The 25,651-nt window shown below is 38.1% G+C and overlaps 2 protein-coding genes across 2 annotated transcripts in view; one reads left to right on the top strand and one right to left on the bottom strand.

The window, feature by feature from the left end:
- Positions 1-147: 147 nt before the first annotated feature.
- Positions 148-1,061, top strand: LOC117216683 (coiled-coil domain-containing protein 86). Its single transcript, XM_033463604.1, has 3 exons — positions 148-461; positions 538-742; positions 843-1,061. The coding sequence occupies exons 1-3, from the start codon at positions 268-270 to the stop codon at positions 921-923; spliced, it is 480 nt and encodes a 159-aa protein (XP_033319495.1). The 5' UTR covers positions 148-267; the 3' UTR covers positions 924-1,061.
- The window catches only part of LOC117216682 (Fanconi anemia group J protein homolog), an 87,338-nt gene continuing 62,672 nt past the window's right edge, over positions 986-25,651 (bottom strand). The window contains exons 4-15 of the mRNA XM_033463603.1: positions 18,970-19,020; positions 4,944-5,073; positions 4,767-4,868; positions 4,593-4,686; positions 4,023-4,247; positions 3,714-3,947; positions 3,035-3,346; positions 2,362-2,670; positions 1,728-2,060; positions 1,452-1,648; positions 1,328-1,379; positions 986-1,255 (exon numbers count right to left, since the gene is read on the bottom strand). Of these exons, the coding sequence (XP_033319494.1) occupies positions 1,154-1,255; positions 1,328-1,379; positions 1,452-1,648; positions 1,728-2,060; positions 2,362-2,670; positions 3,035-3,346; positions 3,714-3,947; positions 4,023-4,247; positions 4,593-4,686; positions 4,767-4,868; positions 4,944-5,073; positions 18,970-19,020 (2,141 nt within the window). The 3' untranslated portion in view covers positions 986-1,153. The remainder of the gene's footprint in view (positions 1,256-1,327; positions 1,380-1,451; positions 1,649-1,727; positions 2,061-2,361; positions 2,671-3,034; positions 3,347-3,713; positions 3,948-4,022; positions 4,248-4,592; positions 4,687-4,766; positions 4,869-4,943; positions 5,074-18,969; positions 19,021-25,651) is intronic.

The raw sequence follows: 25,651 nt of genomic DNA, 5'->3' as shown, positions 1-25,651 counted from the left end.
CTAACAGTCAACGCGCTAAACTGAATAAAATTACTACTAAAGTTACTAGGGTAACCATTGGCAGTACTTGTTGAAGTCAAAATAAGTCACGAATTTATTTTGGGTAGAAGTTTCCAGCATATGTTGACAGATGTCTCTAATTTATTAGGACCATTTCCAATATGGTGCTCGTAACCACGTGGATACATAACCTATTCTAATTGTTTACTGGTAGAAAAGCAATATTTGTTTATAATACTGTTATTGAAATAAAATTATTAATGAAAAATGACGACTGACGAAAAAGTAACCACAGCAGAAGAAATATTGAGTGACAAATTGTCTGATATTGCAGACACAAATAATATAATTATTAGCAATAATACGAAAAAAGTAAAAGCTAAGAAAGAAAAATCATTCGAGCAACAAATTCCAAAAGGTAAACCAAAGTCTGGTAGGATATGGAAGGAACAAAAGAAGAGGTTCGTAGAATAAAGAAGAAAAATATATCTGACTTGTTGAGGTTAACCTTAAAAGCTGTGTTTGTTTTATAAACAGGTTTTCATCTATCGTGAAAACACGAGGCATACGATTGTCCTTTGACAAGAAACAAAAATTGAGGGATGATTTAAAACACGTTAAAGAAATGTCAAGAGCGATAAAGGCAGAAAAACAAGCAGAAAAGGAGGCAAAGAAAGAAAGAAGGAGGGCTAATTTAAAACGCACAAAGGAAAATGAGAAGAAGGGTGAAGTTGTACAAGTTGTAAGTGTCATTGTTAATAATTACAATTGTTCCAGTATAAAATTAAATTAATAATTTAAAAAAATGTAAAATTACGATCAAATATAACGTTTATTTATAGATTACAAATACTGCAAAATTAAAGAAGATTAAGAAAAAACATCTAAGAATGATACAAAAAAGAGATACGCTCAATCTGTAGAAAAAAAGGATTTGTTGAAACTAATGTTTGTGATATATATAAAATCTAAGACTATGTCATTAATGGTAAAAGTTAGTATATCATGTGATATATCAACAAAATATGCATTTCGTTTACAAATACAGTTTTTAAATTGAATATGTGTATATACTTTTTAAATGTTATCACAATTTGTAACATGTACGTAATCTTATTAAATATCATCATATTTCTTAATTTATCCAGTTTTGTTAACTGTTTGTAATTCCTAATTGTTTTTCTTCTCTTGCCTTTTGTTTTGATACAAAGTCTTTAAGATTCTCTCTCAAGTTGTATCCATTTTGGTTGACCCACTGAAAATAAATCATTAATGAAACTATTAAAGCAATTAAAGCAATGCTAAGTTAAAATGCTAAAAAATTTACCATTGTTTTGACCCATTTTGGGAGATTTTCCTTATTTTCATGCATCAGAAACCTAAAGAATAAACGAATTAATCATACTTCTAACAAAAACTTTTCATTTATATTCTGCTAAATTATCAACAACCTTTCATCGACTAGCAATACAGCTCCCCAATCGTTAATATGTCTCAAGCAACGACCTAAAGCTTGATTCAATGCCCTAAAAGCTTGTATACTGTACCACTCTGAACCCTTCAACAATCCTTTCTTAACGTTAGTATCATTATAACTCAGTTTCATATCAATCACAGGATCTTTCCTTACTGCATATGGTATTCCAACCTAAACAACAATATTGTAAATTTGTTCGTGATTTTCTCTTTTCAATTCTATTAAAACGGTCTAAGTAGTAGAAACTTACAGTAATGACACAACGTGCTTCATTATCCTTGAAATCAATTCCTTCTGCTACTTTTCCTCTGAAGACAGCCAGAAATAAAGCTCCAGTGATTTTTCCTCTTCGTTTACCAGATGTCTGTTCTATCACTTGACGATATTCATACATGATATCTTTAAGATCACCACCATAGCGTGGTTCTATGAAGATTTGCTTCACACTGGTGATTTTCGTCCAAATGGAATTACTTATCCACCTCTTCATTTGTGTGTGCATCACGTTATAAGATGAGAAGAAGCAAAGGATTCCATGTGGCACTGACTCACAAACATCTAACAATACTGCACCTAGTTCATCCTGGAAAAAATCATATATCAGCTATCTCAAACAGAACAGGACAATACTTTGAAATAATAAAAATCTCCAATTTAGTAACGCAACGACTAAAAAAAGCGATTTTATTATAAGTGCTAAATTATTATATAAAGGGAAATTAGAAATTTTATCAAAAGTTAAATAAAATTGTAAAGAAAGCGACATAATACTTGAAAGGTCGAATTTTAGTATGCAATAGTGAATACGTTAAACTATTCTCAAGAGAAAATGTGTAATTTTGTTATTACAATTATAAAGAAGGAAGTATATATGCATAACATACTTGAAAAGCCCAGCTGTTCACAGATTGATAATTCGCCCTTAGTTTAACTTCATTCGGTCCTTGAGGTACGCAGATTGCGTAAACTTGTTCCTTGGGTATCACGTGGCCGGTGTTGAGCACGTGTGCAAATGACGTTCCCAATTCGCTTTGGAACGACGTAGTCGGACTCAGGGTACCGGACGCGAGGATTATAGAGCGCGCTTGTCGAGCAAGCGGTGCAAATGTCACACCCGGATTCATGCACAGTAGTTTCAAGGTTCGTGCACGCTGTGTACACACTTTCGATGACAACCATGTATTCTCCATAGCCTGCGATTTTGGGAAGAAATCAGAAATTCTGTGATTTCCTTTTAAATACAATCTTTTTTAGGGGAACAGAGATTTTAAGTTCTATTAAATCAATTGGATCTGAAATATTTTAAAATAAGAGAATATAAAGAATTTGTAGATCTTAAAAAAGTAAATTTATCATCTTTTGATTCCTAAATCCTAAATATAATATCATTGGCGGTTGCACAATTTCTTAAAATAATCGTCTTAGAGAATTCTTCTGTTTCAAATTATTTTTTTCACTCATAACTTGGAAAAATAATTTATATGTGCCTTGTAACTTTATTTCATTTTCTTCAATTAGACGCAATTGTAAAAAACGGATTTTCAATTTTACACTTACGTATTTGAAATCCTTTACTGTGGTTTCTGTTACACAGGCCCTAAAGTCGTTCATGTATTCGCTAGAAGTGATCATCCGTATAGTGAACATTAGTTGTTCAATTAATTTCTTAGTAGTGGGTGAAATGACCGGCTGTAACACTCTCTGCAATGTTCTCCTCTCCTCTTTCGCTCTATTCGAATCTGCAATTGCTGCGTTGCACGCACCCAGGAACATGGTATACATGGCTTCGTTTAAACCGTTCATGTTAAATAATTCCAACAGCTCTGCACCGGTCCAGTACGGACTTGAAAGATTGTCGCTGTTATAGCCCTGTTAACAGAATTTACTATATCGCAATTTTATAGGAAGATCTTTAGAAAATATTTAACTGTTCGAAACAATAGTTTTACAAATTGAGTTAAAATGAATGTGGTAAAAGAATTAATAGATTAGATTTCTCTAGTATTAAATAGTTTGAAATTAGATTAACTAAAAATGAACTAAATACTAAATAATTGTGGAATTTCAATTAGATTAATTAGATACCATAATAAAATACATAACAAGGTATAATATCTTCAATTGAAAACTGGATTGAAGTGCTATAGATATACCATACGTATTTTGATATTATAATCAAGCGATCGTGTAATTTTATTGTATAAATAATTTCTTGAGTAATTAACAAAAGGCTTACGACTTTATCGACGACCGTGATTTTCAGAAAATGCACCAGCTTGAGGGAATACGTTTGAAGAGTTTCATAAATCTCGGAATCTGCAGCTCTTTGTTTCATAAGAGATTCACATTCAGTCGCAACGGCTGTAAGATGATCCTCGCGAAAACTAACGCTTGCAACTTCTCTGCAGATGTCTTCTATATTATGAGCTTCGTCCAGGATAATCACATGGCCGGTCACATCGAGTTGCATCTGAATCAATTATAAGATATTCTATGAAACGTCAGTAGAATATTTTCTACGTATTATTTTAATAAATAGACTCACACTTTCACGAATATCGGGATCGACGATGTAGTTATAAGGGCAGAAAATAATGTCCGCGTGTTCCGCTAAACTTCTGGCGGCAAAATATGGACACAGTCCTTCGTTTTTTCCGATGGCTACCAAGTCTTCGATGTCCCATATATCGTCCAAACCTCGACTTTTCACCCCGCGAAACGTTGCAATGGTCTTTTTGTTGGATTCGTTGTAAAACGGACAGCCTTTGTGCTACAAGAATTTTTTGCATTTTTAATTACATTGGAAAATTCGCCTTCGAAGTAGGGGACAAAATGTAGAAGTTCGTCTGGAGGACATTTTTACGCAAAGCAATTGTTTGGAAAGATTATCGAAGAAATTTTGGAAACTTTGGAATTTAGGAAGTTGGAATTTTTCCACGAAGATTTCCTTGTCTTGAAACATTGGAACAGTTCTTCGAAAATTAGAACTTGAGATTTGTTCACGAAGATTCTTTTTACAAAATTAGAATAGAGTCAAAGCGTTGGAGGCAGTTTCGAAAAATTCCACGGACAATCAGAAAGTCGATTAGTTCTCGGGATCTGAGTGAAAACAAACATTTTGAGTGTCCAACAGGTCGTTGCAGAGCTCAGTTTTATTTTTCGTAGTCTCTTGGATGCAAGTGTGCTCTCTACTGCTCAAAATAGTCATTCTAAGAAAAAGAAGAAAAAGAAAGAGCAATTAAATTAGAAATTTCCTTCCAATGTAAGCTACTGAAAAACTTCTTCTTACTTTTTGTGTTTGTACGAAGTTTTCCTTAATTCCCTTACAACCTGTTCGATTTGCTTGTGCGTTCGCGTACCGTAGAATATTTTTGATATCTTTATCTTCTTTCTAAAACGATAATATACATTTATACTAACAAAAACGAATTGAACAATTTGGTTACGAAGTTGGAGTAATTCTCACGATTTTTCATACGAATCCTCGAAATCTTCCTCCTCGTCATAGTCTTCGCAATAGTCCGTACATTTCGTACTCGAGCTTTCAGGAAGATCTTCTCCATTGTTTTCGTGCGACGTCGTTGATTTGCAGTCCCCTGAAACAAATTCCGCTTGATAAAAATATTTAAATCTGTCCTTTACCGTCGTTGAGTTCAAGAAATTATACTTGAGATTCTTTTACGAGAGAAAAGGTATGTCAATAATTCTTTTCTTCGGTAAGTATCTTCCTTCTGCAACCACCCTTTTTACAATTTATCCGCTATCAACCGAAGAACTCGTGTTATTAACTCAAAACCTTCCAGCTCTTTCTTCCACCTCTTGCGCCCAAAAATACGATAATACAAAAAAATACAAATTATATATAAATTTTCTTTCTATTTCTAGAAGCTTTGTTTCATTTCGTTTATTAAAGAATTGATTCCTTACTAAAACTACTATAAAAAATTTAAAAAGAATCTGTCAGATCTATATCCTCCTTAATCTAATGTTCTTCCAATCCCTGCGTCTTCTTATACACTTTGAATTTGTTTATTTATATACGATAAAAATACAAAGATAAGCAAAGATGCGAAGTATAATAAAATACAATAAAACACTATATAACAACAAATTTTAATTCCATTGGAAAAGCTTGCGAATTTGAAATTTATATGCGCTACATCTCAATCTTTTTCAACCCTTTCTCTCATATCTTTCCTTATATGTTAAAATTTTTGTGCAAAGAAATTCTACGCAAAGATTATTAAAGAAATTACGAATTTTTCCCTGAAGATTTCTCGAAAACTTGGAATATTTCTTCCCGATCGTTCATAGTAATATATTCCAAGATCCTGTGCACAATAAAAAAAGCCGAATGCGAAATAAGCAAAAATCCGCCGATTCGTTCGTGCATCGTAAAAAGTAGAAAAAGCAACTGCAATAAAAAATATCACATTCTCAAGAAATTTCCTAATCTCGTACAATAAAAAGTAGCTCTCAAATCTATATCCGCTATATCTCAGCCCTTTTCAACCCCTTCCCTTATACATTCCAAGTCCCGCGCCATTTATACACAATGAGGAAGCCGAATAAGAAATAAGCAAAAATCCGCCGATTCATTTTCAGATCACAAAGAACAAAAAAAAAAAAAAAAAGAAACGGAGAGTAGAAAGAAGAAGAAGAAGAAGAAAAAAAGAAAATAAAAACGAGGCCAAGGGGCGAAACGTCGGAAAAGGGACAGGAATCTTTCATCGAATTCGCATGATCCCCGGGCGCATCCTCGATGCGAGCGATTTCTAAGGGGCGCGCTCGACTAACTGAAAAGGATTACGCTTATTTAGGAAGTTCCTCGCCGTTGAAAAGGATCTCTTCTCCGCAATACAGACAGGGAGAGAGAAAGAGAGAGAGAGAGAGAGAAAGAGAGAGAGAGAGAAAGAGAGAGATCATCTCTCCTCTCGTTTTCGCTCGTTCTGTTCTATTAATGCCTGTGAAAACGAGACGAGGAGACGAGCGAGAGGAATGTCAAAACAGCGGGATCGGTGGCAGGTGAAAGGGCAGGGAATCCATTGAGCGGGATCAATAGGGGTGGTTTAATCCACCCTCTCGCTGGATGTCGACAAAAGGGGCCAAGCTACTCGAAGGAAACGCACAGATGGAGCCGAAGAAGATGGAGAAGGGGCGGTTTTAATCCTTTCGCGTGCCTCGGTTTGCTTCGAGTCAGAAAAATAGAAATGATGGTGAAATGACAGTGAAAAGCCAATGAAATAGATGTTTATTCGTAAGCGGATTTCGACGAACGCGTACGAAGATCACTAGCAGAGGTCCTTCACGGGGTATTCGAAGATTTTCGAGAGGTAAATCCATTTCTCGATGCAGATGGGGTAGTTTGATGAATGATATTTGACATGATGTTTGACGAGCAGGAATGCGAGGTGAAGCCATTTCGTGATTGAGGACGCGGTACTGTGATGGATGATATTTGACGTTGATAAGATTCGAGCAGCAGGTGGATGAACTTCTACCGATGTAGATGTTATTTTTGTGTTCGTTTACGTCGTCTTTATACAGGCACGTTTTGTAATATCGATGAGATTTTATTTTTATATCGATATTTTGTGTGCATAATATATTTTAGATTGTCTTTAGACTGTATTTTAAGATTGTATTTGTGGGTGGTTGAACCAATATCGATAGGATAAGAAGATCCCGTTTTGGAGGTGGTATTATTATGAATATTAATCGACATTATTTTAATGATTCTTCGCGAGTTTCTACATAGACGTATTGTAACATTGTGTGATAAGATTATTTATTAATTTAGGACGATTATAAAGTATCTGATTTTATTTTATCGCTTCTCACGAAAATTTTTCTTGGAAATTTAAAATGACAAATATTTAGATTGAAATGTAAAAAGTGTGTCGTTTCCACATTAAATACATAAAAGTTAAAAAATACACATTTTAATTACGAAGCTATCATCTTCTAACGAATTCCACGTCGAGCCATTTCCTCGAAGCGATGTCTCCATCAATATTCGATATTCAATATCCGTATATGAAGGAGAAAATCTTAAGTTTCAACGTGATATACAAAACGACCTATGAAGACGAAAATATTTGTTGAACAAAAAGGAGATTTAAAAAATTAATACAATAAAATCAAATTATAATAAGTACACCGTAGTGTAAATAATTAATAATTCATATACGTATGTTATAACACCTACTTTTACAATCCTTTAAAATACAATTCCATTTTCATAAATGATTCACTCCAAACGCAAAGAAATGAAAAGTTAAATACCAATATGAATAAGTAATCCTACTTTAGAGAACCACTTACGTACAAATACAAATATTTATTTCGTAGAAAAAAATCTACAGGACAAACACAAAATTCCAATTATTCCCATAGTAAAGTAATCTATAAAACAAATTTGTCAATAATTTTCTCGAACTTTATTCAAACGTTAGTACATTTATAACTAACATCCTATAGCTATGAACAAATAGCTAACAATAAGAACAAGAAAAGGATATTCAAAATCTATTTTTTTAAGCGGAAATTTACACGTTCATGGTTTTGGCATAAACGGGACGATACCATGTACAGTGTAAATAATTAATAATTTCTCAGTTTATGCCTCCGTAAGCAATTCCAGCCGATATCGACTATCCTATCGAAAATTCCGGCTTAACGAACAACCATTTTCGAACGAATTCGAGGTGGAAGCGTGTCCTCGACGTCTCCATCGATCCCTTTTGGCTGGCACGAACGCAACAACCCGCAAGTGTCCGGACGTCGAGGGCGTAATTCGATGGCGACGTTAAAGGGGGCGTCTCTCAGGGGTGCGATAACTTTCGGCGTCGACTGTATCGCTGGATGATACCCCTCGGGGTTTTCTCCCCTCGGGTGTTGGGGTGTGTTTCGTTGCCAGGCAACGACACCCTCAAAGTCCCCGCTCTGATTGGCCCCGTCCCGCTTCTTCCTGTCTTAGCCTCTCTCTTCTCACCCCCTTCGACAATCAGCCAGCCGCGACCGTGCCTCCTATCGACGATCAAAACCACCCTTCCCCTCTTCGTCCCTCGTTTCGCCCATCGAGCTGTTCCTCAGCGACGAAAATGAAAAGTCGAACACCTTTTCTGCGCTCGATTGAACCGAATTCGATTTGTTTGATATCAACCTCCACGATTTTGCTAATACGCGATTAACCCTCCATTCATGAGTCACCTCTTTATTTTTCTGTACAAAATCGTCGAAGCGATTTACATCTCGTATAGATTTATTATCGAGAGAACTTTAATGGAATAGAAAAATTAAAGTGAATAGAAAAAAGCAACAAAGGAAATATCTTTGTTCGTTAACCTACGACTTACAAACAGTGTGATCTGCTAAAATTAATAGAATAGAACGCGATTTCGAATCTCTCGACTTCTGTGATTTCTTCGATCGTTTCGGGTGCAGTGGATCGAATTCAATTTATTCGATGTATCTACTTGTACGAGTTTCGAATATGATATGGATATTTGATTAATTTTCTTCACTTGTGATTTCTTTGATCATCGCTTTCGACGAGTAAACTATAACGCGGTTGGATTTTATAAAATTTTTCATTAAGATTTTGTATCTCTTTTCCTTTTGGTTTGATACAAATGTACAGTTTCGATATAAATTATCAGTCATGTTTGAAGCATCGATTTCGTGCAGGATTCCGTGTTGAGGGAGAATAATCTCAACTTGCCCCAAGGACCTACTTTAAGAACCTTCTCGTCGAGATGTTCCATTTTTCGTTTGTTTTAAAGTATCATCACAAAGTTTCTGTTACATTCTCTGTAAAGTAGAACGCGAACGTTAACCTACTCCAACAAACGATCCATAGATCCACAAATAGCAATAGTTTCACGACACTATCTTATCAAACGATGTATGCAAAATGCATGCAAATTAGTTTACAAAAAACGTCAGAATTGTATCTATAAAAATATGAATTTTTCTCAAACATTTGCAGTTATAAGACAAGTTTATAAAATAAAATAAAAGTAGATCACAAAAGTAACAGAAAGCATTCGACTTCTGATTAGGCACAGCACAAGTATTAATACTTATGGGTGGCAGTATGATTGCTAGAATCGTAAATTTCTAAGTGAAATAAATAAATTTAACAATTACATTTTACTACCTTGTACTATTAAATTATTTTAACTAAATAAATTTAGCTGCTTACGTGTAGCCAGTGTAACCGCTAAAAGTTTACATTTTCGGTATAAATAAAAAATACTGATCGCTAAAAGCTCCAATAAATTATTCTAACGAGATAGATTGAACTACAGTTGATGCAACTCATTGCGTAAATGAATTGAAACAATTTTGCTGATGGTGAACGAAATTACAATATGAGATAATAAAAACTGTGCGGTATTCGAATATCAAAGTTACTCGCTGTACTTAATTATACGATGTACAAATTCAAATTGGAATTAACCTCGTCGAAAAGCGATACGCGAGAAAAGTGTTGCATTCGAAGATCATCAGTTTGGCGCGCGAAAATGTCAACGAGACCGCTCGAATCCGGCAATTAATTTGATTCTTGGTCCACACGAGTTAATTCGTATCACCGTGGCGATATTTTGAAATTTATTATACGGCGCGTAAACCGAGCTTCCTCCGGCAAGCAATTATACCAATTAACCATCGGCTCTCATTTCCATTCGTCGATTCGTTAAAGTATCGCGCTACTCTTTCATTCGATCCATCCCCTCTCCTTCCCTGAATTAAAATTATCAAACAAAACATTGACCATAAAAACGGTATGACTGTGTTAAAAATGAAAATCGAACGCAGAAATATGCGCTCGTATTTTCCATTGATCGAGGAGGATTTAATTGATATTTAATCGCGGAGAACGACCTTTGTTTGGAACGAAATCGAGGTCAAGATGCGTTCGATGATATCGCGCGTTATTGAGAGACCCCCAAATGAATCGTCCACTGTGCCGCTTCTTATCTTTGCGAATAATTCTGGCCGAGAAGGAAGAAGCAGAAAAAATGGAAAAGAAGAAAATCCAAGAGGAACAATACGGTGTCGTGTCCCGTTGCGTATTTCATTCCCATTCATCGTGGCCAGTATGAATGAACTCGTTTCACGTCGATCACTCGCTCCGTATCTCGCGCATACTCGTTCACGTATATCGCGAATAAATAAACAGTTGATTCCGCGAGCATAAAGCGGTCGATTCTTCGATTCTAGCCTGTGGATCGTTCGTACGATTTGCTGCGGAGGATAATTAATATCTGTTATCGTAAGCATAATCGCTACTTGGAGAGAATATTGGAATATACAGGGTGTGGTCGAATAACATGCACAAATGGGTACGAGATGATTCTTCCATGGAAAAATAAGAACGAAATATGGAATAAAATTTGTTCATTTAAAGTTTAGTTTTCGACAAAGTCGAGCTTGAAAATTTATCAAGTATACTTGAACATGAACGTGTGTGTAGAGTGATGAAAAGAATGATACGCGAGGAATATACGCGAATACTTCTACGTCAATTTTTCTCTCATTTAAAGAAACGAAAAATATGTTCTAATTTCGTAACATTTCGAAAAGATGTCGAACGTAAAATTGAAACGAGAACACGCATGCCAATGACATGTTCTTCCAGTTTGTTCGAACAAGAGATAATTTTTAAAATATCATGGGTCAAGGAACGTAGCGGGATTAAGCAACAATGGGTAAATAACCATTTTTCAAAATTCGTGCGAAATTAGTTTGCTCCTGAGTTACTAGCAAACTCCCTTCGAAACTATCTCTCTTGAAAAAGATCTGAATTTTTATTTCTTAGAAACGAAACGTTTTCTTAAACGTTATCCATCAAAATATCCGTATTTTTTCCTATTTTTGTCTCAATTATCGCAGCACGTCGTCGATTAATCGACACAGAAAGGGATAAATATCAACATATTTTTGTGCAAAACGAAAGAAAAACGAGGAATACGAGGGGATAAATTAAAATATGATTGGCATCGTAATATCGTAAACGAATTTATCGAAAGTTGGAACAGCCTCACCCTGGCCTTCCTTTTGTCCGAAGTTGTCCAGAGAATTAGAGATTATTAGCTGGGGGATTTCGGTCTCTATCGATATGGCTTTTGTCTCGGCTCGCCATAAAGTTTCGCGAGGCACCGCAATCCAACCAATTAGCAACGATTTGCTAAATCAAGCCGCAGCCACGAATTAATTGGTCCTCGACTTTCTTCCACTACCCCAACCCCCAGCCATTCCGCCCTTTCTCGTTTTCTTCCTCGTCTGTCGTCGACAACAAATACTCTAAGTCCTCTTCGATGAGAGAAACCACCGCTCCTCTCCAAGGTTCACCTCGTATTTTTCTTGCTCGTTTTTCCCCGCCTGGCTGGAATATCGCGTTAAGAACACCGGAAGAAGCCGCGATCCGGGATCCCAATTATCGGTTCTGTCGAGGCGATCTCTTCTTTTTTAAGCAAGAATCCTTTTTATTCTTTCCTTCGGGACCGAATAGGGGAGACAGTGTTTCATCGATATTTTAGAGTAGGATAGAACGACAAAAAAAAAGAACACTCAAAAATAGATATTTTGAGATCGAGATACTTGGTAGATGACGTCTGACTTACTATTTGACCGAAATAGATTGTTGCTCAGAATTATAGCATTCATTTATTCTCTATCTATAGTGCAGTTAATTAAGTATTGTACGACTCTTCCCTACATGTATTCTTTATAATATGAGACGTATGTGGATCAGTGAATTGGATTCTTTTTTAGAAACGAAGTTAACACAGTCACGAACTAGGATAACGAATTGTTTCTTATCTTCGATTTTTCGAAACGCAATACCTGGAAACGATTCTTTCCTTCTCCTTTCTTTGTTCTTGTCGGCAGGCGATAAACGAAAAAGAGAAAAAAAAAAAAAAAGAAAGAAAGAGGAATCGATCGTGACCATTGTACCGCTAGGGATGGATTAGAAATTCTGCGATGCCGTGGCCGTTGACAAAGGAATTACGGGAATTTAAACGATTCGCCGTAGTTTACGGGTGCATCGTGTCCATATGTCGCGCACATCGGCGCCGGTATTGTGTCGCCGGATCGTTTTGCAATTCGCTCGCGCAGCGGGTGCATCGCGAAAACGCGGCAATTTCAATGCGAACGTTTCTGCGATGCTGCGCCCGAATGGGGTCGACGCCAGCTCGTTGATTAATTCGCGAGATTTTTCTCTTTTTTTCTTTCTTCTTTCGCTTAATTATTCGCCTGTGATTCGAATGCAGTTAGAACAAATTAGAATTCCGAATGAATGCAAGTATATAGAATCAATATTCAACGTTGTGCGACGCTTTGAATTTATTGTATGTATTTTACATACGTAATTTTATTTAAGTTTTTATTTGTTATATACTACTAAATATTATAATAATTAATAGAGATTGATATTTTCACTGATATCTATTCTTACTGCCTGTCCATTTATTTTTCTACCTAACTATATATGAAGAGCAAGGGAAAAACGACGAATGTCGTCATTTTCGTCATTTTCACAGTTTTATAACTGTGACACATTTCGTTTATGAGAATTGCAAAACTATCAAATTATAACGATTATGATGCTTCGAAATTTCTGCATAAGACAGCATTAAAGATTTGGTGTAGGTACTGGTTAAAAACATGAAATGTTCACTCTGTACTCGAACAAAACACGGATAAAAATATTTTATAAATCATATTAGAGTTCGTTTTATCAATCATTCCTTTCTTATGACGACTAATTGTAAGTATGTAAACTTCATTTTATGAACAGTGCAGTCGAATTCACTGAATCTTATTCCTCTTCTGATGGACTACAATATTCAAAATTAATTTTCCAAATAAAACCATTTTGTGACATTTCCTGTTATTCTCCTTTTCCTTCAACAATACGTATCTAAATGGAAAATAATTTCGAAACTATTCCTAGATTATCAATACGGAATAAAAGAACGTTTTCTTTCAGATCCTCTTATTATCCCTCGTTCTCTTCTGTTCATATAGAATTTTACTAAACTACTCTATCTTTTATTTTTTCTTTCGCAAATTTTCCCTTTGTTTCTTGGAAACAATTATAGTACGATATAGATAGATGGAGAACCTTAAAACAACCCCTGAATTATCAATAGCGAATGAAACAATAGCCTTTTTCAGTTTATCTATTGATTCTGTGTGGCCATTTCAAAAGCTGTTCATAATTCAGTAATGAATAATCTATCTACAGTGTGCCGTAGAATTATTCGCACAGTCGAGAATGAAATAGAAATTTATGAAACAATAAAACAACGGAAAGGACTTCTTAATATTTGCTATTTAAAATTGAAAAATTGTAGTTTGAAAAATTATGAGATAATTAGTCATGACAATCCTTGAAAATTTTGCCACGTCAAAAAATTAACGGCAAAAAATTAACAATAGCAACGATACTAAAAAAACAGCTACTCTAAGTTATAACGCAAAAAGGATATCCTACGTTTCAATTAATATTTCACAATGAAAAGTATTATTTTCAATTCCTCTATTTGAGAATCTCGATCATATTATGTCTAAATAAAAAGATGTCAAAAGAGCCAATTTTATTAAATTTTCACCTGTTGACGTACTAAAATTAATTCATGGTACAGAAGACTAAATTGTAAGGAAATGAATGAAATGGAACATCAATTGTCTGTCTTTCCACGTAAAGCCAGAAAGAATTAAAATTGCAGCAATGGAAGCTACGCGAATGGTGGTTGAATATACGCCATTTCTTTGGCGGAATAAAAGCAACGTGGAATCATTACATTCCTGGGCAAATAGGGGCGACGTGATCGCAATCCTCGGCAATAGTTCACGGCGTAGAAAAGACCGAGCGAGTGGAGGCGGCCAAACAAAGGGGGTTGCTGGCGATCGAGGCCTCCTCGTTCCGTGAAGAAAACAGGCAAAGAGTCGACGAGAATGCGGCATCCGGGATAGCATCCCCCGTGTCGTACAGAAACGTTATTAGCACGAGCCTCTGCTTCTACAACCACCCAGTGACCTCATCCCTGTGTGCGTTGCCTTTGCAAGGATGAAGAGAACGCGGAAGAGGAAAAATTGAGAAAAAGAGAGTGCATTACGTTGTAACGTATGAGATGCACGTTTGAACGTTCCAGATTCTTAATCTGCATTGCGTCGAGAAACGCGTACGTTCGTAAGCGTACGGTTATCGATAAGAGTTTATGAGAAATTTAAATAAAAAATCGTTCAGCCAAAACTTCTCACTGAAAAACCATTCGATGTGAGAAGCTGCGATGAGAAGTGGACGAATCGGTTATGAGAAATTCAAAGGAGTATGCCAAGAATCCGAATCTAGTTTGTAGAATTATTTACGAAACACGTGGGACAAATACAACGGAAAATTCAACAATGCAAATACCACAAGACGATCGATGAGATGAAAATGATACAGATGAGACAAAATCGTAGCTATATTAGGAGGTTTCCTTTATATACTTTGAGATTCTAAAGGAAATTGTAATTTCAAAGGTTGTAACGCGATTTTTGCTTGTTAGCTAAGTTGCTAACGATTTTTTAATAACAACTAGTATTTACGAAAGGAACTGTATATCTATGCAGATTCGATAAAGTTTAGAACAAAAGTATCTTTCGAAAATTAACGGCCTTAAAAAAATTAACGATACTTCATTAAATCGTAGTAATCAATGAAAATGAATAGTAAAAAAGTAAAAATCTTTGTATGTTGCGATCTAATAAGATCTAAGAAGAATATCAAAACTATTTTGATAAAATAACGAGAAAATAAGAAACGAAGAAAAGATGAGAAAAGAGCCGAAGTTTCTAATCGAGAATGCTTAAGGGCAAAGCAAATACGCAGGGGAGAAAAATGCCTGCCTTAGTCGGATCGAGATACGGTTACTGGCGGAAAGTGAAGAAATAGGTCGAGCAAATACATAAATAAAAGGAAAAGTAGCGAGAGGAGCGTTGGGATTAAAGTGGGATGGGATCGGGGAGGCAAAGAAATACTTTCAGCGTTGGAAATACTTTTCTCCCAGCTATATTACTTTTTCTCGAACCAAGAAAACATTAGCTCCGAGTGAAAATGAGACACAGAGAACCTGGCAACCACGTCGATATTACGTTGAACGGAAAGAAAAAGGGATGAAAAACCGGTCGGAAAGAAAAACGCAGAAAAACCATCAGATGGAAGAACAGAAAACTAAAACTCAGAAAATGGACAAGTTTGAGGGAATAAGATGGACGGGAGGAGAATTGGAAGAATCGTGAATGATCTATCGGTACATATGTCGATTACTGTCGTTAGCTCTGCTTGGAGGAAGGGAATAATCGGGAAATGACGGAAAACCATCCAATTCTAAGAAAACCATTAGAAAGAACAAAATGGAAAGTTGGAAATGGTGCAAGAATTCGAATGACCGAAAAGCGGCCAAGTAGTAAGAAAATCACTAGAAAGAAGAAGAAAATTAAAACTCAGGAAATAGATGAAGATAGAAAAAACGAGTAACCAGCGATGAGGTGTATGACGCAGGAATTCTACGTCAACTAATACCACTAACGCTAATGCTGTCCCTACTCGAAGAAAGAAAAACTTTGAAAACTATAAAGAGCCTTGCGATACTATAAAACTCATTAGAAAGCAGAACAAAATGAAAGCTCATAAAATAGACGAGATCGAAGAGAGTTTCAACGTGGAACAGTGTACGGCGCAAGAATTCGAAGAATCGCGGATGATCTACCACTATACTACAGCAAACTTGTAGCACTAATACTACCCCTTGGAGAAAACGAAAAATCGTAGTGGAGGAAATGGTTCGAGGAGGAAGCAAAGAGACAGCGAGAAACGAAGAGGGAAGTGTGTACCGAGGGACAGGAACCGGTGTTTGGTCGACGGGGGTTGGGCGAGGAGGGTTCGGTCGCCATGGCGACAAGCAACCCCCGGGACCCACGGAGCTCGTCGCCGGGGTTGGTCGAAAAGGGTGGCCCAGGGCGTCTGTCGGGCAGGTTAGGCCGGGCGTATAGCCCGAATGTCACTCGACACAAGGGGGACACAAGGATGTCCTGGACGCGAGCGAGACGGAACGTTCGTTCGTGGGCTGTGTGAGCGAGCAAGAGGTTAGGGTGCGAAAGGTAGACGGGAAATGGGGGGATCGAGCTCGGTACAGAGAGAGACTCTGAGCGGAGGAGAGGGTGCAGGCAGGCCAAGATGGCCGACGACGCGACACCCACCATGTCAATAACACCCTTCTTCGACGCAAAACCGAGCCAACCTCCCTCGTTTCGCCCCGAGAGTCACCCTCAGCCCACCCAACGTCGCCCACCCACGCCACTCTCTCACCCATCCCTGCTTTCTAGCAGCTGCTTTTCCTTCCACGACCTTTCGTCAGCCAGCCAGCCAGCCAGCCAGGCCTCGCCTGTTCCTGGACTATATTCACCGAGGACGACGATGATGCGCTCTCTCGCCGCGATTTTCCCCGGCTTCTTGCCTCCGCTCGCGGTAATTAACGCGACGGATCCCCTGCCACCAGAAAGGGAAACGACTACGAAGGGTGGCAAGAGGGAGAGAAAGAGAAAGGGAAGAAGAGGGAGAGAGAGAGAGAGAGAGAGACTATGAGAGAAGGGAATTCACCGACACACGGAGGGAAAGCAGCACTCGCAGAGGCCATTGCTAGCGAGGGCGTAATTCCGTTAAGTGTCTTCGTAAACTTCGTTAGCTGCATTTCCCGACATTACTCACCCCAGCGCGCGTTTCTACGCACCCTGCGCGCTCGCTAGCTCGCCCCTGATACGTGTACCGAGCATGTTCGATGTATCTCGGGCTACGAGTACGACCAGTGAAAGTGCGAATAGTTTTTCTTTTTTTCTTCCTTTTTTTTCTGTTTCTACCGAGTGTTCCTACTCTGAGAATTTAGAGAATTTAGTAGAGACGAACGTAATGTCGAAAACTTTTCTGATGAAACGTACGAGCTTCTCGGAGACCATGCTGATCAGCTACAGAGATTAAAATGCAAGCGTTTTTTAACATTTAACTTGGAATTTGCGATTATTTGTGTCACGTCTTTATGATAAATAAATTCGTAGAGGAATATCCTCTGTTTTTTGAACAGTAACCACACGCGTAGGTACGTGGCTCGTAAATAGGGGACTTTATAGAAAGCGGAGTCGGTCAGTTTGGCTTTTGAGAAGCCTGTATTTTAATTTAATAGCGAACGATGACGAGATGGAAGAAATATTTGGAGATATTTTATGAAATAGTCGCAAGAGGGGATTTATCTTTATTGGAGAAATCAATTACTAATATTCGGATCGTGTAGTTAATGCGCGATTGTTCTTGACAACTTCGGCGCTAGCAGGCATTAAACGGTATCAAACGAACGCATTGACAATCTGTTTGTGCTTGCTAAGCCCCCTTAGGACATTCGATTTGCAATTCGTGTCATAATTAACGATCATCATTATCATTCGTAGTCATTGAAATGAAACTACAATCGGATTCGCAACATTAATATGCTTTACATATTATCGACGGAATTAATAACCGCGTATGGTATTCATTACATCTCTGCCGGGCCGTGCATCAACATCACTTAACATTCTAATTTAACAATAAAATCATTCGACCTCGTGTCCCACGTTTCCGTACAATTTTCAATGACGATCGTACTTGCATTTGTTACCGTTCGATGTGAATCTACCGTATCTAAACAATTTTGATTACGAGCACGCGTTACTTTATCCATTAAAATTGCTGTATACATTAAATAGTTAAATATAATTAATCATAAATATTCCACGAATCATATGGTTTGGACTGCAAACTTACTTCTATCAGAAAATCAAGGACACACTTCGATAATCAAATGCTCCAGGATTAACCGATTAATATTGGTTCGCGTTATTAATACGTAATTGAAAAAAAAGTAATTCTTCCTCCCACATGCCAGAAACATTTAGAATCGTTGAAAAATTCCTGAACTTCTTTAATCTAACGTTTTCCGTATTTTTCTTTAATTCCTCCACTTTAGTCGAAAAAGAACAACAAAACGGCAGGAACGAAACTTCATTTGAGAATTATTCGAGGGTGTGGAAACTATTTTCACGGCGTGTCGTCCAATTCAGCTTCAAGAATTGAACGAAACAAGTTCCTGTTTCCTTTCGAGATAATCAATGCGGGTCGAGCTTTCGCTTTTCAAAAACCGGCCACGCGTTGTACCGACGCGGGAAAAGCAGATGTTGCAAAATCGGTTAGGTCTATTAAATATAATAACCGACAGGGGTTTTCATGGTTGAACGAGCTGGAATATGTTACGTAATATTCTTCGTTCTTTTGCTGTCGGCCCTGCACAATGGAAGCAAGAGGCTGGAAGCTATGGACGATGCCTTGCATCCGCTTCGAAAGAACCTTTTTCCATCGCGAACTGTTACCATATTTTCGACTAGGTTAACCATGATTAACTTACGTGAAATATCCTCCTGGATTTGCTTTTCCAGTTTCTGGTTCTGCACTTCGGCTGGAACAGAGAAAGTATCGAGCATATTAGAAATTTGAGCTATATTTACACGTATCGTGACATACTGTTTGAAATCAGTCATGCAATTAGCTAGACAAAATTAATCGTAATTTCATAGGAAGGGAGTGTTGAATTGTCCATTGTCACCCCTTCGGCTCAGAATGGCTTTGGGATTATACTATCGCTTATAAAAAGTAACTTAATTTAATTTAGGCACACGTTTTTCAAAGAGATCGCAACAACTAAGCGGTTAACAATAACCGGACATAATCTAATAATATTCTCATAATAAATGCGTAAAGGTATCTTTTAATTTGGCAATCAGAAAGAAATCATAAAAATTTATTTCGACTGATTAACGCGTAAATCGACGTAAAATTACAAATATAAAGACATATATGTAAAGATTATAAAAATTACATATTTTTCTGTGGCACATCGAGATCCGCAAAATTTGTTTGAAGTTGTTTCACCGACGTGCAACAATGTTCCAGCCTTATACAAGCTTAAATATAAGAAAGTTAGAATACCACAGTGCAATAACCACTATTTCGCTGTACCTAAAAGGGAAGTCCTTAAACGTTAACGTTAACGTTTCAGTTACTTCAAGAACCCACGTCGCCAAGTGCTCGTACGTAGCTGTATCACGAGTCAAAGAGTGCCAACATGCCCGAAAGAGATCGCAGCCGCAGATTAGCGTCGTTTCGGAGGTGATCCCATTCGAAACGCTTAGCACGCGTTTTCCGGTAGCACCCAGTGGCACGCATCGGCTATAAAGCTAGACTCGATCTAGGGAGCGAGAGCTGGCAAAGGGTAGCAAAATGGAACGAGACGACGAATACTAGTTTACCGTAGAGCATAAGAAAAAAAGAAAAAGAGAGACGAAGAAGAAGAAGAAGACAGAGATCAAAGGAGAAGGGAATTGAACTGAGTAGTAGGAGGCAAAAGAAAATATCCCAGGGCAGGCACACACACGGCAACCCTCTCAAAAGATCTCCGCTAATGGGCATTATATTTTTCGTTAGGAGAGCCGACGGGATTATGGGCCTGTCAGAGGCCTAATAACTGGTCCCTCGGTGGGCCACCTCGCATCTGATACGGGAAACGGGGCCCTTCTCTTTATACAATGTGCGCATTAAAAACACTAATCGCAATGCGCACGAGCACGATCGCGTATTGTACTAGCGCATGGGATCATCAAAGGCCGCCGACCAAAGGCCGGGGGAAAAGCTTTTGCACAGTGGCCTCTCTTCACCTCTCTTTCTCTCTCGCTCCTCTTTTTACCGGCCGACCTCGTGAGACTTCTTCCAGGCCCAGCGAAGAGTTTCGTTTCTATCGCCGCCCACTCTTTCGCCTTTTGTGACCCCCCGTTTGCCTCGCGGGATTGATTTAATTTCTTGTTCCGCGAGAACTCGGTAACTTCGACAGAAACCGTGGTACGATACATTTTTTCTTCGTTTTCGTATTTCTAATACGACTTTCGCGCCATGATCCTTTTCCATAATAGAGAAATAACTCGCGGCTCTTCGTAAAAATAAATTTTTTTAACGAAGAGAACAGAACACATTCGGAATAGATGTCTCGGAAGAGAACTCCTTAGCTCTATGTAATTTGAATATGGAGCGTCCTATGATCTTTTCCTGAGTCACGACCTTCTTCTATAATGGGGAAATAGCTAACCTTTAATCTCTTCGTAAAAGAAAAATTTTGCAAGAGGGTATATCATTTGTTCTATAAAAAATATTCTTGATAAGGTAAAGAGACACGTTACAAAATAGAAATTGCAGAACAGAGTTTTTCATTTTCATTTCTTTTCAATATAATGTCTTCTGAGTCACGATTTTTTCTCTATAATAACCGAATAACTTTAACTCCTTTGTGAATGAAAATTCTCTTAATACTATAAAGAAAATACATAAGAGAGGTGTCTCAGAATATAATTCCAAGTTGGTTTTTAATTAGTGCTAAAAACCTTCACCACTAGAAAGATCACGACGACCCTCGAATAGAAAACACTTTGCGGCTCAATATACCATTGAGAACATAAGTTCCATAAAAAAAGAAAAAAAGAAAAAGAAAAAAGAAAAAAGACGAGTTATTGAGCGAATGTAAACTGACTTAGAAACGATGGGCACGATTAGGAAGGGTGCTAGATCGAGTGGTTGACATACCTTGCTTTTACGTGCTTCCTTTTGTGCTAGACTCGTGTTTCGAGTACTATAGATTGATCTTTGTTTTGTTGTTTTCTGGTGAAGGGGATATAGATGTAGGTTTTTTTGTTGATCGTAGAGGCAGGATTGAGTGAAAGGGTTGTTTCGGGGATTGACAGGGTGGAATGACTGTGGGAGATTATCGATGAACCGTTTCGCTGATTTCGAACGATGAATATGAGAATTAAGCAGGGATGAAGCACTTTACAGAGGGTAGTTTAAAATTTGAAATAAAAAAGGATAACCAGGATTTTTTCACTGTAATGTTCTAATAAAATAGATTTGAACGTGACGAAACGTAAATTGTAAAATGATTTTAATTAGTTAATCTGAATCGAGGCTCTCGGTCAATCCGATCAACTTAGCTTTCTCTTAATTTCTCAATTTCATTACGTAAGTACACGATTAACGTTCAATTCTTAGAAAGAAGCAAATTATTTGCTTTACTACCAGAAGAAGACATAAATAATAGGAAATCCCAAAGCAAATTTAAAAAGATAATGTTTGCAACATCATCCTCTTTTTTCTTCTTTTCAATTTATGGAGTTCAATGTGAGATCAATGTGAATTCTGAACTGCTTAATTATTGGTAATGTTTTATTAACCAACGAGCTGGCGCGCCGCGGTAATTTCTGGTGAATTTGTAATCGGAGTCGAGTGTTAATCAGTTTTGACAATTTCGTTGGAATTAATTACGTGCACGCGATTTCAAAACTGCATCCGATATTCAGCTCGCACTGGAATACGTGATCCCGATAAACGCCGATTTAATGCAAAAAACAAACACCTTAACGAGATTTATCAACATCGATTTCGCGCGGGAATATTCATAATTTCATTACCAAAATTTTCCACGAGGGAAACTTTTCTCACATTTCACTTTACTTTCTCGTTTCTCATGCATTGTGCTCCTTCTTTATATAATTATGTAAGAAATTTGCTTCGCCCTACGAGGAGCGTAATATATATTTCGTATATTTTTGTATATATTAATAATTAACTCTCTAACGAACCCTAAAGAATTCTCCTTTCATCTAACATTCATCTAAATTTCCCTACAAAGAAATATTAGTTCCAACTAATCCTCCAATCAACTCCAAAAAGTTTTCTCCGTCACTCACCATTACCATTACAAATAAATCGCTATAACTAACCCTATAAGCAATTGTAAAAATTCCCTTTGTCACTTATCTTCGCCTAAATCCCACTAGAGCTAAATACTAAATGTGGTTACTCCTCTAAACTATTCTATTAAAAGATGTCCTGAAATTCCGCACATCCTATTAGAATCACAACTCCAGCCACGATAAACGATTGAACAAATTTCCCGCAGTCACCTATCATTACCTAAATCCCTAAATCACCGCTACAATTAAAATGCTAACCCCCAAACTAACCCCCAAAGCTACCCAAATCATTCTTTCTGTTCTTCTGTCTTCGCCTAAATCACGCTAGAACTATATACCTATACCATCTACAACTACAACTACCCCTCTAGTCGACCTCTTACCTTACTAAATGTTCACGTTCATCTGAATCTCACTGAAATGAAATATTAACGAAAACGCAGAAAATGAAAACTGGATCATCGAGATCGGCCATTTTCCGTGATCGAACCGGCCCCTCGGCGTGCCGACAATTTCCTCCATCGTTTCGTGAAGGGGTTGCGGGTCTCCTGGAAGAAGGGGGGTTAGCGGTGGTGACGCGCTGACGGCGGAGGGTCGCTGGTACGGAATTTGAAGCCTGCGGGGACGGCCAGCGAGATATCCGAGGATATTATCCCTCGGGAAGCCGTGTAATGAAACCGTTCCGGCGCCCCCGTGCTATTATCCCCCCTGGCAATATAAGCCGGACAAGGATATAGGTGGCTGATACGTGGCGCATCAGCTGCACCCCGCCACGCCTTTCCCCCTTTTATATCTTCGCCAGCCGCAGCCCTCACCAATACACCACCCAGCTCGCCTTTCGCAGATAAGCGGAGGCGCAAGATAGGCATGCCGCGTCAGCGGAATAACGCGACGTCATCGTCATTCGAGGGTTCGCGTAATTGCCTGACCGTTCCAAGAACCGAGCAGCAGCAGCCGCCATCTCGCGCAACCCTTTCGCCAAGGGTGGCAAACACCTCAACGGAGGAAGAGGATAGTGGTACTACGACAGGAGCAGACGAGAAATTCTTTGGAGATTTTTATCGGTTCTTCTCTTAGGCGCTGGACTCTGTTGGTCTTTTCTCCTTCCAGGGTTTGAGAGGAAAGTCGATTTAGTAGATTTTTTAGTAGGAAACGAAGCTGGCTCGATAATTATTGTACGAAAATAATTAAATATTATAATGGACGGATTCGTAAAAGTCGTCTCGTCCAACTCAAGGGATAGTGTTTCGCAAGTGACGATTTAGATTTACGTTAGGATACATAGTTAATGATCTCCGACGTGTAAAATATAGAAATTAACGCAACAAAATTAAATATAATCTAGAAATTCATAACTTGGCATCAAATTTGTCGCGCAAAATACAGAAATACAGAACAAACTTAACTAACCTATCATCGAGAAGTATCGGTAAATTTAGTGAAAAATGCAACCTAATGTTAGGAGAAAAAGCAAGATTGATATGTTCATTTCTGATTAAATTCTTTTATATATTTCATGAAACACGTAAATTACATCGGGGCGTTGCATCCGAAACGCAAACGATAACAAGATTGACCGCGTGGTAGGGGATTATCTCTCGTTTTTCCGCTTTTCCACCCTCGTTTATTTCGTCGACGAACGAGCGGAATAAGGGCGCAGGCTAGCAATTACACCATTTTTTGTCTCCCTTGACCTTCGCGGAAATTAAGCCGCTGCGGCAAAAAATAATTCGCCGGTGAGTAAACATTTCCGCCAGGTCGATTTTTACCTCGGCGTCCCCGTGTTTATTCTGTTTACGGTAATTAAATGTTCGCTTCCGGACCAAGCATTTCGTCGAAACGAAACGGAACCGTGTCGTGGCGCGATGAGTCGAATTAAAGAACCAGCAAAAACGTCGAATCATCCCCTTACTGTCTCTGCCGTAGTAAAAGAACGCGTATCTAACATTGTTTTCGGAATCTCAAAAGACATTTTCACGCTATTATAACCGTGCAGTGTAACTAATCTAATTATGACGTCTAACGAACGCAATGGAAAGAAATGGAATGTGAACAGAAATTTATTTCATCCTGTAAACGTTATAGCTAGACAGCAGAGTTTTATGCATTAACGAGAAATTTAAAATTGCAGAAATGTACAAAATGCACGTGATAAAAAATATTCAAAGCGAAATACTCGCTACAATAATTTAATGGGCGAACAAGTCTTCATGTAGGTCACATTCCGTCAGTTATGTTGATAAAAATATGGAATTGTATAAAAATCCGCAGTCTAATCACGATCTACCATAAACCATCTTCTCTAAAAAAAAGTCTGTACGATGTACTCCAAGTGGAAATCCTACGAAAAACCATCTTCTTAAACAAAAATCTATGAAAAACTTTGCTCCCCTTGTACAACTTTCTTCGACGAATGAATCGACGTCTTTTAAAACCGATCACGAAGATATCGATTACCAAGTGTCGTAAGAAAATTCAAAGCAAAGAGTAAAGTTTAAGATTGCCAGAGAGTGTGGTGGCAACGAAAGCAAGAGAAAGAAAGGAAGCAAGAAGAAGGAGGAAGAGGAGGAGGAGGAGGAGGAGGAGAAGAAAAACCAAGAGAAAGAAGAGAAGAAACGAGAGAGGGCAGAGAGAACGATATATTCCGCTCTCGGCACGTGCACGCGGTTAAAAAGGTTCGCCGCAAGAGAGAAGTTTCGACGTGCCGCGCGCTGGTTTATAAAAGCGGAACCGGCTGTCGTGATACGGATCTGACCAATCATAAAAGCCGCATAATGGCCACTTATTCATCCATGCCGGGCCGTGGAACGAACAAAGGCGGAAATTAGTCAGCTTCGGTATGCTTATTAATTGACTGACATTTCCGTCATATTATTGTACAATGAATCGAAAGCGGACGGTAGAGCCCTCGAAACCCCCGCGGCCAAGTTCTACCCCCCTTGACAAACCCCCTCCATGCCGCCCGTCCCTCCATCCACCATACACCATAGTCGTCATCGTCGTCGTTACTTGGGGGTTGCACATCGGGTTTCATAGAAGATTTGGAACGTAATGCCCGCGTCTCTCGTCGCCATCGATGCCTTCGTCGTCGATTGGGACGTTTGTGTTAATTGTACGTGGCACTCTTTCATTTAAATTTCATTCGAATATTTTTATAGAGGGTAACAAAAACGTACACTGAACGGTTATTCCAGTGAAAGACCCATTTTCGGGATGGTTTTGGTGATCTTTTTTACAAAGAAACTATAATACTCTTTGCAGTCGAGCTTTCAAGCTATATTTATACATATTTTA

This window comes from Bombus bifarius, unplaced genomic scaffold (assembly GCF_011952205.1).
Source record: "Bombus bifarius isolate JDL3187 unplaced genomic scaffold, Bbif_JDL3187 scf7180000007973, whole genome shotgun sequence".
Lineage (NCBI taxonomy): Eukaryota > Metazoa > Arthropoda > Insecta > Hymenoptera > Apidae > Bombus > Bombus bifarius.
This window is presented reverse-complemented; position numbering and strand designations above follow the sequence as displayed.

Excerpts from the sequence above, each read along its gene's own strand:
- LOC117216683 (XM_033463604.1), top strand. The coding sequence starts at position 268 with ATGACGACTGACGAAAAAGTAACCACAGCAGAAGAAATATTGAGTGAC. Across the intron at positions 462-537 it reads TGGAAGGAACAAAAGAAGAG|GTTTTCATCTATCGTGAAAA; the intron begins GTTCGTAGAATA and ends TTTTATAAACAG. Across the intron at positions 743-842 it reads AGGGTGAAGTTGTACAAGTT|ATTACAAATACTGCAAAATT; the intron begins GTAAGTGTCATT and ends GTTTATTTATAG.